Source organism: Engraulis encrasicolus, chromosome 23 (genome assembly GCF_034702125.1).
Source record: "Engraulis encrasicolus isolate BLACKSEA-1 chromosome 23, IST_EnEncr_1.0, whole genome shotgun sequence".
Lineage (NCBI taxonomy): Eukaryota > Metazoa > Chordata > Actinopteri > Clupeiformes > Engraulidae > Engraulis > Engraulis encrasicolus.
Window position 1 is genome coordinate 29,829,619 of NC_085879.1, and position 18,254 is coordinate 29,847,872.

General features: G+C 46.9%; 1 protein-coding gene across 1 annotated transcript in view; it reads left to right on the forward strand.

Moving 5' to 3' along the window:
- Positions 1–2,720: 2,720 nt before the first annotated feature.
- nr3c1 (nuclear receptor subfamily 3, group C, member 1 (glucocorticoid receptor)) overlaps positions 2,721–18,254 on the forward strand; it is a 49,431-nt gene continuing 33,897 nt past the window's right edge. Inside the window, exons 1-2 of the mRNA XM_063189894.1 lie at positions 2,721–2,756; positions 3,193–4,688. Coding sequence (XP_063045964.1) covers positions 2,721–2,756; positions 3,193–4,688 — 1,532 coding nt within the window. The remainder of the gene's footprint in view (positions 2,757–3,192; positions 4,689–18,254) is intronic.

Sequence of the window (18,254 nt, forward strand, 5' to 3'; positions counted from 1 at the left end):
ATGAGATTAAAAGACAAGAACTAGGATCAAAGAGAAATAAAAGCCTGAAGACACACACACACACATAGGCCTACGTATATATATAATTTCTTGTTTTAACACATCTTGTAACGTTTTAAGAGAGAGAGTAATTGTCGTGCTAAACAATGGAATGGCATCTGATAAATGTTTTATGCTAATTCCTAAAGATTGTTTACATTCTCAGAGGTCATGTAAAAAAAAATAGCTGCAATGGCACTCATCTGCCAACAGGTAGCAGCACATGGTGTAAACAGCGTACAGTCGCACGGGTCTCTATAATCTCCATTTTGTGTTTTTTTTTATGTCAGGTTAGCGCCTATTTTCGGTTGGCTTGGGACGAACCTCGCAACCGCAGTGCGAATGCGTGTTGACTGGGAAAGTTTTTTAATTTCCACCCGTGTGGCTGGAATACCAAGTGGGGCCAGTGGACGCTTTGGTTGCAGCTTCGCTTTTTAAAGCAAGCCGCCACGACTTGCCAACTAGGAAGGAAGTGTTTTGCGCTGATAACAGTAATCGCTAGCTGGCCAGCTAGCCCAGATCTCAATAGAAAGCAATGTCAGATGAAGCACCATATCAAAACAGAATCTTGACAGTCGCATGGTATGTATTTTGCTCTAAAATGAATTGATTTATGCATTGCTGGTGCTTTAAATGTGTTTTGGTTTCGCAATTTTCGGCATTGTTAGTTATTTCTTTTCCAGTGGCCATCGTAAGAGCTATGCTAATGATAAGTCACTGTTGCTACTGTAGCGAGGATTGGTAGCTTATTTGTAGAAAACAAATGTTTGCACTTCTGGCTAGATATTGCATGGCGCGTGCCATTGGGTTGCATATTTTAGATATGATTGCATGTGGTGATTATGCTCGTGTAGCCTCGCTCAGAAGTTAAAATTGACGTATGCTGTAAATGTGCCACTGTTGTCGAAAGATTAAGGCCTACCACAGCTAGCTAGTTGCTAAGTCTTGGCTAGCTGACCGTGAGTTGGTTTGACGTCTGAACTTGAGCAGCTAACGACGTGCGCCGCTAACTAGCTTGGCTGTTGCTAAAGGGGAAAGCACACTTGTGCGTAAACAAGGGCTGCGCTCTTGAAAGTCAGCTTGGCGGATTACATGTTGACACACAACATGACTAACTCTAAGCTTGTTAGGCATGAAGGTAAATAGCCACTGCAATACTGTCGAACACGGATTAGCTCGCCAGTAACCCACTGGCGTAGTGACCTAACCTACTTTAGATGTTTGTTAGGAATCGCCAGTAATATCCAAAGTTGCAACAGTACGTTTGATGCTGAAATATTTACTAAATTGTTTTCTTTTGTATGTTTTAATTATTTAAAATACATATATTCGGAGTTATTGTATTAGTGATACGTTTTGTGCGCAAATCTGTTGCACATGTAGTCTAAGCGATAAACAGATTGCCTCCATTTTTGTTTAGATTAAGCGTCTCCGTGTATTCAGCTGTGTTGACTACTTTGATGATGGCCTAACTCCTAAAGCAAATGCACGACTGCCTGGAAAGCGCGGTAGTAACGTTTACCGAGAAGTTAACACGTATTTGCTAAATGAAAATGTCGCTCATTGGTGTGCCTTGAGGGGCGACCAACAGGACAGACACACCCACTTCGATCGTGGCTCTAATAACACGAGTTATGTGGCAGCCTTCTCTCTGTTGTTTTTCTTCAGACGCATACGGCCTCTAGTGGTTTCTAAGTTCATTTTTTTTGAAAGAGTCAGTTCTGCTTTTGCTTCTTTGCTTGTTCCCTGTGTGTGCTTGACTGTGCCATGCATGACTTTTTTCCCCCCACACACATCCCCACTTCACCTTTCTCTCCTTTCACACACCCTCTGTCGACATCATACAACCCCAACCCTCCCTCCTTTCCTTTCCTCTCCTCCTTGATCCCATCATCCACAGCACCGGGAGATGGATGAAAGAGGAGTGAACTACGGCACCGAGAGAGATGAGCACTTGACCACCCCGTCATCAGACTGCCAGAGTGAGAGCCCTGCCAAGGAGGGAGCTAGCTGGCTGTGAAAAAAAGCGGTGTGCACGCAGCACTGCAAATCGGCTCGGTATATATCTACATTCCTTTCTTTCTTTTTTTCTCTCAAGAAATGTTGGGGCATTCGTGCCTTTATTCAGATAGGATGGTATGACGGAGATGAGTGGGAAGAAGTGTGAGAGAGAGACGGGGAAGGATTAGGAAATGACTTTTGGTTGACGTGAGCCGAGGTCCCCGGCGTGATGGTGTGGGTCCCTCTGATTCACGGCGCCCCCGCATTCCCACATTTCTTTTACAACATGATTCATACTTTTACACTTTGTTGTGTGAGCCTTGAAAAGAGAGGCTTTAAATGTCGTTGGACTGTGTTTATCTTGCTGAAAATATACTTTTGGAGGAGAGAGAGAGAGAGAGAGAGAGAGAGAGAGAGAGAGAGATGGGATAAGGACATGAACCAAGACGGACCAGGACCTGGGTCCGCATGGGAAATATCACCGCAGTAGCCCCTGTGCTGTGTATAATGACTATAAAGGCATTCTATTCTATGCTATTCTATATAATGATTGTGCATTCATGTGGTCTCGTATGGTAAATGCCAAATGCAGACATTGGAAGCACACATTAACGCCACCCCTTCTGGTATTTTCTACTGGATAACTCGTAGCAAATTTTGATACATGAGTTGATGACACGATGACGTACACAACAGCTGGCTCTACTCTCACCATGGCAACCGCTAAGTTTAAGTACTCAGAAACTGGCATTCAGTATGTTAAGTCCGTATCGCGGTAAATGTCAGTGTCAGAAAATATTCAGTGTTTTTACCTTTTGGCTTCCTAATTCATTGGCCTGCTGTAGCTGATGAACAACACAGTCTATAATCGTTTTAGTGAAAAAACAGGCCTAAGACTCAATCTGGTCCGCCATCTTTAATTTCTAAACGGCAACAAAAAAAGCAGATGAAGCAACACGTTGGTAAATACCACTTCGCAACTGGATAATATCTACTTCGGAAGACCACATGAATGCACAATGACGATAGAGGCAATCTGTTCTATTCTATTCTACAATTCTACTCTGTTCTATTCTACTATTTTCTATTCTGTTCTCTTATATTCTCTTCTACTCTCTATTCTATTCTGCTGTACTCTGTTCTGTTGTGCAGCACAGTGAGAGCGCCATGTCCCTGGCCCCCACCTCCCTGGTGCCCCCGTCCAGCCCGCTGATGCAGCCCGTGTCCGGCGACGTCCCCAACGGCCTGGGCAACAGCTCGCCGCCCCAGGACTACGCCGCCTCCATGACCACTTCCCTGGGCCTGTACGAGGAGGAGACCACCTCCGGCTCCACAGACAACCACAACAAGATGCTCAGTAGGAGCCAGCAGCAGCAGCAGCAGCAGGCTCAGGCCCAAGCCCAGGCTCTCCTCCTGCAGCAGCAGCAGCAGCAGGGCCTGCAGCACCAGCCCCCCTCGCTGGGCCTGTTCTGCAGCAGCGAGACCCTGTCGCACCTTGAGGCCAGCATCGCCGACCTGAGCCGCGCCTCGCCCTCCACCATGGACTCGCTGATCGGCGGCGGCGACCCCAGCCTCTTCCACCTCAAGACCGAGGACTTCTCCCCCATGGACAAGGGGGTGGAGATGGACATGGACATGGACACAGACTCGCTGGGGGGTCCGCTGGGCATGGGCGGCGTCGGCGGCGTTGGCGGCCTCGGGGGCGTCCACAAGGACATGGAGCACCACATGGTGACCCACCACAAGCTCTTCAACGACAACATGCTGGATCTCTTGCAGGACTTTGAGCTGACTGGCTCCCCGTCCGAGTTCTACGTGGGCGACGACGCCTTCCTCACCTCCCTGGCCGACGACTCGCTGCTCTCGGACGTCAGCGCCGACCCCAGAGACCCCAAGAGCACTGTTAGCGGTGGTGGCGGCGGTGGCCTTGTAGGGCCTGGGCTGACCTCCAGCAGCAGCCTCGTTAGTGGCGGTGGTGGTGGAGGTGGCGGGCTGGTGGTGAACGGCGGGTCATCCTCCTCCTCCCGGCCGGAGCCGCTCTTCTCTAGCCTGGCGTCGGGCGCCTCCCCTTCGCCTTCCCCCGCCCCGGCCTCCTGCTCCTCCAGCAGCGGCATTGGCAGCGCGCCCTCCACCCCTGCCATCAGCCCCGCGCTCGTCAAGGTCGAGAAGGACACCACAGGCGGCTCTGGTTCTGGCGGTAGTGGCGCGGCAGTGCTGCAGCTCTCCACGCCGGGTGTCATCAAGCAGGAGAAGGCCAGCGGCGTGGCGGGGCGCAGCTACTGCCAGGTGGCCAGCAGCGGGGGAGGGGGCAGCCTGACCCTGACGCCCGCCTCAGCCAGCAGCAGTAACCCGCAGCCGACACCCATCTCCATATGCGGGGTCAGCACCTCCAGCGGCCAGAGCTACCTCTTTGGGACGACCTCCTCTTCCTCCACCTCCTCCTCCTCCGCCTCGTCCTCCACAGCTGCCTCAGCCTCCCCTAAGGAGCAGAAGGTTTTTGGGCTGTACACGGGGCTGGGGGGCGGCTCGTCGGGCGGGGAGGGGGGCGTGTGGAGCCGGCAGGGGTTCGGGGACCCGGCCGCGGCCCAGCGGAGGGCCAGCGACGGGCTCGGAGGAGCGGCGCAGGGGTTCGCTAACAGCTACGCCAGGTAAGGGAGAGAGACATCATTGTGTCGTGTGGCTGTGTTATTGCGTGTGTGCCTGTGTGTGTGCGCGAGCGTGTGTGTGTCGTGTATACACGCTTACACACATACAACTATATGCAGTTGTGCACGTAGGCATACACTTACACAGTGCATGTGTGTACGTGTGCATATTGCCATAACATTACCATAATTACCATGCATATGCTTAATACCAGGCATATTTACGTACAGGACTATGCAGGAATGTGTGTATGTGCTGCATACAGCCAACCATGCATGCACTTGACTGTGCAAAAACACAGGCATACTGTATGCACTTACATTGTCTGAAAGGCATGAAATTGAATTTGAACTTGATATTGTTTCCATCTGTGTGTGTGTGTGTTGTACACTCTGTTGTTGCAGCATGTTGTGTTTCCCTTGAAACAAACATATGTGCAAATTGCGCGTGCACACACACACACACACACACACACACTCACCGAAACTAATTCTGACACGCATAAGAAAACAGTATGTCAAGTCTTAAACCAACCCACATGGAAAAGCTTGTGCTTTCACACCTAGGCGGGCGGGCGGGCGGGCGGGCAGACATGCTCTGCAAGTGGTGAGGCCATGGAAACTAGAGAGGATGTGTGTCACAATTTATCATTTTAAACGCTGTTTTTCTTAGCGTTTGTGGCCGAGCACTTAATGATGTGTGTGTGTGTGTGTGTGTGTGTGTGTGTGTGTGTGTGTGTGTGTGTGTGTGTGTGTGTGTGTGTGTGTGTGTGTGTGTGTGTGTGTGTGTGTGTTTGTATGTGTGTGTGTGTGTGTGTTAGTATGTGCCTGTATGTGTGGTAGCGTTTTAGAAGGGGGGGGGTGAGGGGGTGAATGTATACTGCACTGTAAGCTACATAAGTTACTCTGTGCAATGCAGTGTTTTGGTATTGAGGTGAATGTATACTGCACTGTGTGTGTGTGTGTGTGTGTGTGTGTGTGTGTGTGTGTGTGTGTGTGTGTGTGTGTGTGTGTGTGTGTGTGTGTGTGTGTGTGTGTGTGTGTGTGTTAGTATGTGCCTATATGTGTGGGGGAGGGGTGAGGTGAATGTATACTGCACTGTATACTGCACTGTATAAGTTACTCTGTGCAATGCAGTGCTTTTCGGTTTTGTGTTTGTTTTGCTCTGTTCTTGTGAGTGTGGGGCAGACTAGGCACGGTAGTAAGTTCTCGTATGTGTGAGCTAGAGTTTTGGTAAGGGTGAGCTGCGTACAGTATATGGCTGCCTTTTCTGTGCTGCGTATGCCACTTGAGGTAGTCTTCAATGCGGAGTTACGTTTCTCGACAGCGTTGTAGCTAGCAAAGTTTACAGGGGTCTCGACAACATCATTCCTAACTAAGTTAGCAACATACTTGGTTGCAATGCAATTTCCCATTGGAGACCTGCTAAGTTGCTAACTGGTTAGCAATAAAGGGTCCAGTGCTCTTCTTGTTTGTTTTGTTCGTTTGTTGTTTTGTTTTCGTGTGTCTAGGACGGAGAGTGTTGGTATGAGTTTGTATGTGGGTCAATGACGTTTTAGTTAGCACCCGCCAGGTCGGTGCAACCACAGCTAATGACACAATAGCATGGATTAATGGATGGATGTGTTGTTTGCTTTTAGTGGATTACCTTAGAGTCATCATCATACCACAATTACCAATTACTAATTAATGTATGATCATTAGCTGGGTTGTACCACCTCAAATCTGAGGCCAAAAAAGCGCCATTGACCCATGTGCCAAACTGCATGAGCAGGAGTGCTGTAGGGGGTGAGGTGAATGTATGCCAGCCTCTACAGCACATATGCTACACAAGTTGGCGCTTAGTGCAATGCAAATGCCTTTTTTTTGTGTTGTTGTTTTGACGTGTCCGTGGTTGCGGAGCATATGCCACACACGTTGGCACTCAGACAGTGCAGCGCAATATGTTATTTTGTTTGTGTGTTTGTTATGTTTTGATGTGTCTGGGTGTTGGAGCATACATGTATGGGTGTGTATGTCTGTGAATGTGTGTAAATACGCCTAGCTCTCTCCTGCTCTCTCCTGCTCTCTGCTCCGCTGGAAGCCAACGGCGTGACCCAGTGAGCAACAGAGGAAATCAGCAGCAGATGAGGCCGACAGCAGGGCCTGCCTGCCTGCCTCACTCCCTCACTCTTTCACTCTCTCACTCCCTGCACAGCCTCCTTGACGATACAATTTAATATCGATTTCTCAAGTCAGCGATTCAATTATTTTTGATGCTTAAGAATACCCCGTGATTCAATTAGATTTTTTCCCAATTACTTTTCCACTTCTATTATGTTGCACAATTAACAGCTTGGGCATTGGGCAGCCAGCGATTTGATTATTTTCTAATTCTTAATACTCAATTATGCCCCACGACACGATTCGATTCGATTGCCGGCCGATGCATCATTGATTATTTGCACTCTTACTCCGTGCTGCAGTCTCTCAACCAAAACGCCTGCCTGAGTCTCACACTCTCGCATTCTCACACACTCTCGCTCTCTCGCTCTCTCACACTCTCACTCTCTCGCTCTCTTGCTCTCTTACCGCAGAGATACACCAGCGGCGACGCGATTCAAGCGACAGAGTGTAGCAGCAAGCGATACGAGAGATTGAGGAGACTAGAGTATGTCCGTACAGGCAGAAGGCAAAGCATTCAAGCATTCCCATTGGCTGTGGTCACTGACCTCTATACAGTCATTGGCTGTCGCGGCTTGTCGCCGAACCGCGTCATAGAAAGTTGAAAAGATTTCAACTTCAAATTGTCGCGCTGGTCGCGCAAATCGCTCTAGTCTCCAGAATAGCTTTTGTCTCTCGACTCAATACAAAGTCAATTGATTCTGTCGCGCGACTCGCTCAGATCGCCGCTGGTGTATTTCTGCGGTTACTCTCGTTCTCACACTTCCTCTCCTTCACTCATTCAATGCAGCAGTGTCCCAAACTAGAGATGCAACGAAAGGACAATTTGTGGCCGAAACCGAATAATAATTACTCAATTGGCCGAATACCGAAACCGAAACCGAATATTACAGTTCAGTTAAAAGTTATCAGAAGTTAGGTTTCACTATTTTTAAATGTTGCTTAAATCTACCACTTACAATAAATGTTTTTCAAAGAAAATAAATGTTAAATCTTCAAATGTTAGAGTAGAACTTAAATGTGTCCTCCCAAAAAAATGCATCACACAGGGCTACATAAGTGTATACCCAAAGCCAAAATGGACGTCCTCCGTCCGTATTGTCTTGTGCCGTATAACATGCTCTTCTACTCGATCTCTCACTCACACAGACACAGTCTCCCAACCAAAACACATCTCACTCCACTACACTCCATAGCCAGAGCCAAGATGTCCGCCCTATGTAGAGAAGAGTATAATTTATTAATCCAGAGGGAAATTGGGTGCCTGTCCAGTAGCATACATACATACATACAGAAAAAAACACAGACATTACACACATTATTGCTAGGGCTGTAACGATACACTCAACTCACGTTTCGGTTTGTATCACGATTCATGACCTACGGTTCGATACACCCCACGATTTCACATTTGCCAACATTATAAACTTTATGAATAAAAACTATGATAGTTTTATTCTGTAGAATAGGTTACAAGAGGCTACTAATAATTTTAAAAACTTTCAATATAATAATGATTATGCTTGGAAGCACCATCATTTCATATCATGTGGTTGTTTTCTGGGCTGATGGGTATCAAAATGCTAAAAGGGCGTATCACGATACTGCCTCCTTGTATCACGATACAGTATCGTGACTCTGTGTATCACGATTTCTCGGTTCGATACAATATCGTTACAGCCCTAATTATTGCACATATTGCCATACAGCACACGCTTGCATACATTTAGCCAAAGTCGGATGTCTCTCTCTCTCTCACACACACACACACACACACACACAGCTGTGGTTGGTGATGAGAAGAATGAGAGTGGTTCATCGCATCATGTACCATTATGTTGCTACATGATGACCACTCCACTCCACTCCACTGGGCTTTAATGCAAATCAGTTGCATCTGAGTTCTGCCAGTGTGCTATGTGCGTATGTTACAGTATGTTGATAGCGTCTGATTTCTGGCAGCTATGTGTTTATATGGTCGATCGTGGCTGCATAGAGGTAGCCAGGCCACGCCCTCCTAGTGACGCCACACCCTCTGTGTTGCTTCTAGTCAGGCCAAGAGCAATGTTAATATCGTTTCTGATCTCGTGAAAAATCTGGAACTTCACCCACTTTGTCGGACACCAGTCAACCAGTAGCAAACCTAAGGAGGAGGGTCACAGCGGAAATGTTAATTGTTATGCTCTTGGTCAGACCAAGTCTCAAAGAGATTTGAAAGTCGATAATAATCAGGCTAGCATAGAGGTATTAAGCAAGCAGGCGAGGCTGTACAGTAACTTATTTGCTTGAGGCAGGCCCGGCCAGTGTGTAAGTATGCAGCCTTACAGTCTAGAGGCAGGGAGGAGCTGTGGTTATCTTCGATGAGGTGGAAAGAACGAAAGGGGAAGAAAAAGTTTTGTTTTTCTTTTCCTTTTTTCGTCTGCCCCTGCCCCCTCTCTTCTTTCATTCCTGGTTTCTTTCGTTCTTTATTTTTAAATTTATGTCTAAAAAGTGGGTCATGGTCGTCCCCCCCCCCACCAGTCGTCTTGAGGGACTGACCTGACGCCATGCCACTGAAGTGTCACACCATAGTCTAACACGCCACTGCACACACACACACACTAACAGAAAAAACGTATGGCCGACTTGAGCTTAAGATTAACTCCAATCTTCTCCCACCACTAAGCTGCTGAGTTGACAAGTAAGACATTCCAGAAGCCTCCTATACGTACAGGGAAGCCGAAAAAGGCGGCTGAGGGCGACACAAAGGGGTCAGCTGTCCACTGGGCCCCAGGAAGACGAAGGGGCCCAGAATTGGGTCCTCATTACCATTGTATGTATTGGGTTGCTGGGGCCCTTTCAGATGACTTTGTCCTGGGCCCTGGGCCTGGGTCGGCCAAAGCTGTCAGCGGCCTTGCCCTTATATGATGAGGGATGACTACAGTAAAACCACAAGAGACGAGCCCCTGAATTGCCCCACGCTTGAATAATACCTCGATCCCGATTTATGTGCATTCTTTAATGTACGGCATACGTTTAAAATTAAAGAGCATTGTGATGTGATGGATGGCGTTTTGGGACATGAAAGTGCATGTACGTTTTCTCGGGGTGTATAATCATATGGTGATTCAATGCTAAATATGGGGAAGGAAACCCAGGGCTGGTTTTACCAATAGCCAGACTAGGCAAAGGCCTAGGGCCCCATCAAATCTGCCCTCTGCATGCCCACCCAACAGTCTGCACCCTCCCCACATTTTGCTTAGGCCCCCCCCCACACACTTGCTTTACATTAATGCTACACTTAGCCAACGGTTTTTTTCTTTCTTTCTTTTTTAAATCCTAAGCGACTTACATAGGTTACTTAGGTACAGGCTATAGGACTACTATTGAGCTTTTGCGAGATATTGAAATATAATGACCCAAGGTTGCGTATTGGAACTCACCCATTATGTAACCGCGACCAGATGATGGACATTGGTGAGGTTTGGAATGGCCGGCTGTTTTTTTTTGTGGAGAGCAGGGTAGGGCACTGAGGAGCAGGGACCAGGGTTGCCAGATGAGGCTGATGATTTCCAGCCCAAAATAATCTTATAACCCACCTGGAAGCACTAAATCCTACCCAATTGTATTGATTTCTATGGCCAAAAATTTGGTGTTTTTTTCCTCCAAAATCCTTTTTTTTCCCGCACACGGCCATCCTAAGCAGCCCAATTGGGCAGGACACTGGCAGGGACAGGGGCTTTCTGGAGGAAGGTGGAGATTGTTGTTTATGCCTGTGGCCTGCCTGGCTGCCGTGAGTTTGGAGAGCTGCCTATCTATCCATCTTCCATCTTGATCTCACCATTCAACTGCAGTGTTGTTTACTGCAGCACACTACACTAGTTAAATTGGTCAAGGTGGGTTTGCACAGCAACTTCAAGAAATACATTCACTTACATTAGAAAACATTTGTTTTGTTGGGACTTAAAAAAAACTTTAAAAAAAAATTGGAACTTCAAAAATTATGTTTACAGTCCAAAATCTTTTGCGAGAGATTCTAGTCAAGAGGGTAAGTGGCCACCTTAACTATGAAGCGGAAGGGGAAACCCCAGAACAGGCAACGCTTTACACAACAACAACTTGAGGCCCCCCCCCAGATGTGTCCTCTTGAAGTGCCAAAGTTGCCTTCCGTTCGCCTGGGCCTATACTACAAAGCTGGTTCAGGTGTGTAAACCAGGTTAAGATAAAACGTAAATCATCTAATAGAAGATCCTGGACTCCTCATTTTCTTAAGAAATCCTGGAGTCCTCATTTTCTTCTATTAGATGATTTACCTCTTAACCTAAGGCCCCTGCACTGTACGTGGCCTCAGGACGGCCTAGTTTTTATGTTGAGTCCCGCCGGACGATGGGGATTGTGGTGGGTTCCGTCTCCTCCTACGATACGCTCTCGGACTTAGTCCTTATGTAAAAGCCCCCACCCACCTCCCTCTTTATATCCCTCCTGCATTTTCTCTCTCTCTCTCTCTCTCTCTCTCTGTCACGAGCGTGCCCGCGCACTCGGTGCAGGAAGTATCTGTGGTGGCTTTGGACAGGCGTGTGTGCGTGAGGTCAAATTGGCCATATCCTTTTCAGTCGTCCACTTGCATTATGCCAGAAATAAACAGCACTGGGGTGGGGGTGGTGGGGGAGGCAGAGAGGTGTAGGAGGGGGACAAGCGGGACATGCCTAACCCCTTAAGACACTACTGCCCCTGTTAATACATTAGCTGTTACCAGAATGGTAATGACCAAGTTGTAATGTATTACTAAAGGCCCTGTGCACTGTCATAATGGTGTAGTAAAACTATGGTAGTTACGTTTTTTTCAGTGGTGGGACGGTGTCTGGTGAGGGGCTACAGACGCCATTTAAGCGCGAGCAGTCCAGAACTCTGTCCACACAGGCCCGGGGGTGGGCTGGCCTGGCCTGATGAAGAATTAACAATGCCCAGGAGGGAGAGGAAGAGGAAAACATTACCTTTTCCCCCTTCTTTCTTTCTTTCTTTCTTGTAAATTAATTAATTATTTTTTGGTCTGAATGGAAACAATTTGTAGTATGGTGTTTGTTTGACCCCCCCACCCCCCTGTTGTTTTTCTGGGCCATAAGCTTAGTTACACCTCTCCCCAGTGGGGCTGAGACGCATGTCAGCAGTGACCCTGTGTGCTGTTTAGGTTTCAAATTGGGGCGAGGGGGGATGGGTGTCGTGGACCAGGGTGACTGTGTCATCGGTCTCGGCAACCAATGACAAACAGCTGTCCCTGACAAATCACTGGTAGCAGTGTTGTATGGGTGCGGTGGTGTTGTGTTTTGTTGCAAAATTGACATGTTAGCTATTGACATGTAAGCTAGCTTGGCCTGTGTGTGGACGAACAGGGGCAACCGAGGGGAGAGGCGCGTGGCCCCTCAACATGTGGTTCTTGTGAGGGGAAGGGGTTGGGCGTTGGTTGCAGGGAAAGAAAGAAACGCATGAAACTAGAGGTGCTCCGATCACCATTTTTTGGCCCGATCACCGATACCGATCACCAAAAATCTTTATCTGCCGATCACCGATCATTGCCGATCACAGAAATTATTTCCTATTTTTTTAATAGCCTATTAATTATCCTTATTGAATATTTCTGCCCATAAACCAATCAATCTTAATTAATTAATTAATTAATTAATGTCGCTTTCACAATGTAGGCCTATTATTAGGCTATTACTATTATGATTATTATTATTATTATTATTGTTGTTGTTGTTGTTGTTGTTGTTGTTGTTGTTGTTGTTGTTATTGTTGTTGTTGTTATTGTTATTGTTATTATTATTATTATTATCTTTCAGCTCTTTCAGACTAGTGTTGGTAATATAGCCTACAAGTAAGTCTACAGTATTAATCAATTTATAAGTTATTGCATATAATTACTAAACTATTTAAGATTGAATTGAAACTGAAACATTACATCAATTTATAAGTTATTGCATATAATTACTTAACTATTTGAGATTGAATTGAAGCTCAGACACCTGGATCTCAGTCTCTCGTCTTCTGCATACGAGAAAAAAACCCTGTCGCTTTAAATGAGCAGCCTCGTGAGGAGAGCCCCTCCCCTCTCTGTCACTCACTGTCCACAGCTGTAGTGCTCCGCGACCGTTCTGCTCTCTCCCTCTCACTTCTGTCGCCGTTTGGCGTTTCAGCGACTATCAAAACTAATCGACTGACTGTCAATTACAACTTTGAAAACAATAACGTTGGCATGCTTGTGCGGACAACGTGAACTTGTCGCGTGCTGACCGAGGCAACTACACAGGTTATAACGTAAAATGGCTAACGGGCGAGAAGTAGTCTATCGCAAATTACATTGTGACTGAAACACTTGAGATTCTACATGCACAAAACAAGAAAAAAAAACTTCACTTGAAAGAACAGGGAACACGCACAACACAGCGTGTCTGCGAGGAAAGCTCTTTCTCTGTAACACTGTCATAGAATGTAGAATTCCCTGCACAGACTCATTGAGTTTCACCGTCCATTCTCCCTAGTTGCTGTTTGGTGTTGCAGCGACTACAAAACTAATGACCTGGCTGTCCATTAGGCTACAACTTTAAAAACAATACAGTTGATGATTGTTTTGGAAACGTTTAGTTGTTGCGTGCTGACAGGCTGTAACTCAAAATAGTGAACATGGCGAGACTGACACGTCATTCACAAATTACAAGCGTCATACTGCGCATGGATCGGAAAATCAGATCATTGTTGATGCAGATATGATTATAAATGGTGAAAATGAAGGAGGGAATTCCAAAAAGTTAAAGACAAGTAAAGATGCCTTATTTTGGTGCAGCAGCTGTGCAGAGCCAGCACCTAGGCTACATGCAGGCAGCGCCAGGTGTAAAGGCGAAATGGTTGCGTGAGGAATTTAATATCTCTGGATCGGTTTTTTGATCGGCATGTTTTTCCGATCACCGATCAGGCTATTTTTGGCCATTATCGGCCGAGCATGATCGGCTGCCGAGCAATCGGAGCACCTCTACATGAAACAGATCCTGGCTGGTGTCTTCGTGTACCCATCAGCAGTCACAGTGATGAATGACAATCGGCTGTCCCTTACAACAAGTCATCCGTAGCGATGTTGTGTTGGCTAAATTGCTAATGAAATGTAAGCCAGTGTTTCTAAACTGGTGGGTCGGGACCCAAAAGTGGGTCATGGAGGGGTCCTGGTCCCACCCAACACGTGGTTCTAATGAAGGGTGAGGGCAGAGGGAGGCTCGTAACCGATCCCAGCTCTAGGATGTCTCGAAGGTCGACCTTGTCGGGAGCGGAGGGAAGAGGAGAGAAGACTTTGTGCTGGGGCAACCCAAAGCTGTAGGACCTGCTCAAAGTGTTTTGAAAGGGCCCCGATACATACATTACACACAAATTAAACGAAGACCCAATTTTCGGCTCTGAGCCTGGGACATCTGACCCGGCCCCAAATCAATACATATAATTCAAATGAAATGAGGACCCAACTCTCGGCCCCGTCTTTCCCTGGGCCTTGGACATCAGACCCGTTTTTTTCCCCCTCCTTGCCTCTGTTGGCGTTCCTGGGGGTGGCGGTAGTGGTGGAGAATGATCTATGACTCAGCACCAGGAGACACACAGCCAGACGTGGATGGCAGGCAGCTGTCCCTTTTTACTCCTCCCAAGTTTAACAAAGAAAAAAACATGCACATCTGTCTCAAAAAGATTGGGTGCTGGTCAGGACCAGCAAAGTCACTTGGAAAAACTGAAAATAAAGTCTGCGACACCAGGCTCCCGTTTCTCTTATTTTAATTTAGTGACGTTTTGGGCAGCATGCCCTTCATCCGACAGACCTTTTTACACCCCCACCCCCACCCCAATGGGGTGCACCCATTCATCTGAAAGCTAGTCCGAAGCTCAGCCTGGCCGTCTCCCCAAAACTCATAAAAGGAGCTCCGACCATAGGCTCAGTCTTGCCTGGCACACCTCCCATATAGGCAATATAAATTATCAGTGCTGCCATCAGCGGACATCTCTCGAATGCCTGTGTGTACTACCGGACAAGGATGCAGTACACAAAGATACAGTACATCCAACCAGACCAGTCACAACATAAGTGTCTGTCTATCTATCTGTTAAAATTTCCGTAGTTCAGTGATTCTCAAACTGTGGGCCTTGAAGTCATTTTCTAAAAATCCAAATCATTTGTGTGTGTGTGTGTGTGTGTGTGTGTGTGTGTGTGTGTGTGTGTGTGTGTGTGTGTGTGTGTGTGTGTGTGTGTGTGTGTGTGTGTGTGTGTGTGTGTGTGTGTGTGTGTGTGTGTGTGTGTGTGTGTGTGTGTTACTGTTGTCTACTATTTCTGTTTTTGTATTGCTATTGGATCAGAGGTGGGCCCCGAACACCTTGAAATCATTTTCTAAAAATCCAAATATTTTTTCTGTGTATGTTGCTGTTGATGGTTTCTTTTTTTTAAGTTGTACAGTATTGCTTATGGGGTCAGGGGTGTGCCCATGACATTTGTTCAGATTTCAAGTGGGCCCCAAGTTGGAATAGGTTGAGAGCCCCTGCAATAGTTGGTCGTAACCCTATGCTGCTGCAGCCGGGGAGGTACTTTGTTGTTGGTTCCAATACCGTGACCACCAGCCAACGCCAACTCTGAACAAGCTGTTAACTGACCATCGGCTGCTTTGGTTTCGGGAACACAATGTAGCCAGTAGCCAATGATCCTGATGACCTTATGCATAGCCATGGCATAGAATTTTTTCATTCATTGAGAAAGTAGGCCTACTTGCTCTTGACCTGACTAGTTCTAGTGCAGACAGCCATGCACGTTTGCCGGCCCTGCTTATTTTCTCGCTGGCTCCTCTCTCTCCTCACTGACACTCCTCCCCTTTGGTTCTTCTCTCATCTCTCTGGCATTCTCTCTACTTATTCCTTCTTCTTCTTCTTCTTCTTCTTCCCTCTGGCTCTTTCCCTCCTTTCTTTCTGTTTCTTTCGCTGCCCTGGCTGGCCTGCCTGGCCTGCCTGGCCGTCTATCTTCATATCTTAAGTTACGGACTGACTTTCCTTGACTTTGTTTGTTTTTTTGTTTATTTTTATTTTTTTTATTTTTTTTCGTCTCCAGCATTTGCACGCGCTGAAGTCACTCACACATAGTCAGTCAGTCAGTCACTGTCTCCCATGCCCGCCTGCCTGCACGCCCTCCCACCCACTCGCCAACTCTTTCTGAATGACTATTTGTCTCTTTGTCTCTTGCTGTCGTGCCATCTGTCTATCTCTCTCTTCCTCTCTGTGCAGTGGTGGATAACACTGTCGTCACTCTCTCCCTCTATCTTTCTTTCTCTCTTTCTGTCTGTCTTTTTTTCTTCATGTCTTTGTTTCTTTCTTTCTGTCTTTCTTTCTTTTTGTCTTTCTGCCTTTATTTCTTTCTTTCTTTCTTTCTGTCTGTCTTTCTGTTTTTATGTCTTTCTTTCTTTAGGTCAGTGGTCTCGCACACATTATTTCTTATGCCAACCTCTCCCTCTTTCTCCCTCTCACTCTGTTTTTGTTTGTCTCTGTCACTCTTTCTCTTTCTTTCTCTTCCTCTGGGTTTCTCGGTCACTGTCTCCTCTCTCACGCTCTTTCTCGTGCACTTCTTCTCTCTGTGTGTTGTTGTCACGCAAACTAGCGGAACCACCGGTTCTGCCTGTTGGCACGCACCAGGCAAAGGCGACGCCAGTCTGGCTGTATGGCCTGCATTGTTTGGTGTGGTGTGGTGGCGTGGCGTGACGTGGCAAGAGCATCGGTAGTGGCAGAGGCAGTCGCAGAGGTGGTTTCATGTCTTACACACACACACACACACACTCACGCTTTGTTTGGTGTGAGGTGTGGTGGCGTGGCAGAGGCAGAGATGGTGTCTTGTCTTTGACACACACACACACACACACACGCATACACACACCCGTTGTTTGGTGATGTGCCAGCATCAGAAGTGGCGTCTTGTCTGTGTGGATGATATTAGGCCAAACCTGCCCTCACCCACAGTGACTCACGCGGTGATGTGCAGGGTTTGGAACATCGTACAGAATTGAAGAAGCTTCTTGGATTGCTATGCTATTGTATTGTAGCATTATGCTATGTAATGCTATTACATTACATTACATAGCATTTACAGTATTTGGACATTCATCCAATCCACTTGTAAAGTTACTGAAGTTGGGCACAATCCCTGGTGCTGAACAAAAAAAGTGACATTTTGTAGAAACAATGTTCACATACAGTACTCCTTTGGATTTTGTCTTCTTTAAGTTCTTTTTTTCTTTTTTGATTCATTCACTGGCATGATGACGTTTCGACCTCTCACTCTTCCTCAGAAGAAAAAATCCAAAAGGAGTATGCAAGCTTTTTTTCTCCGAAACTTGTATCCATTGCAACATGGCAAACACAAACACTGGGGGAGTACAGAATATGCGCTATGTCTGATGTGTGTCCTTTAGTTATGTTATTTGGGTCAGTGGCGGGTTTTTTTGTTTATTGCCCAGACTTCATGTGGTACGCTAGCTAAAGCACATAAATCAATTAGTAATTCTTAATTAATGTACTGCAATGAATATGCTTCTTAAAAGAATCCACAAAAAACGATAACAACAAAAAAATCCATTTAGTAGTGGCATTCACTGTCGTTGAACTTGCACCACCCTGACATGCGCTACTACTACAACCCATTTATTTTGGTACCATCTATCTGTTGTACCGTCTATTGCGTGTTCTTTAATGCCTTGCTATAGTGTAATTCCCCCCTTTATGGAGGACAAATAAATCCACTTGACTTGACTTGTCTCCAAACTGTGAAGTCGTCGTCTGGTTGCTTACAGCTAAACACTGGATGGCCTGACCTGGATGAATGAGAGGCTACAGTTCACACAGACGACACACCCTCCCGACTCTCACACTTTACCTCCTCTGCCTTCAGCCTCCTGCTCTGCTCATCCACTACCTCCCTCCTTCCCTCCCTCCTTCCCTCCCATCCCTTCTCTCCTACCCTTCCCTCCCTCCCTGCTTCCTTGCGCCACTCAACCTTGCTCCCGCTGCCCCGGCCTAATACATATTAGCCAGCCAGTCACTTAAAATGTTGCCATGGCCGTAGAACAGAGGACTGATTCACACTGCCCATGGCCAGCAGCAACACCCTACACACACACACACACACACACACACACACACACACACACACACACACACACACACACACACACACACACACACACACACAGGCAATACAGAAAGAAAAGGGGTGTGTGTGTCTCTGTGTGTGAGTGTTTTCCATGCGGTCGCATAAGAACCATACCACACAGCCTGCTGCAGCAGGATGTCGTATTTTTAGGACCGCCATTACCCCTGAAAGTAGTGTTTCTCAACGGGGGCGCTACAGCCCCCCAGGAGGCGTTG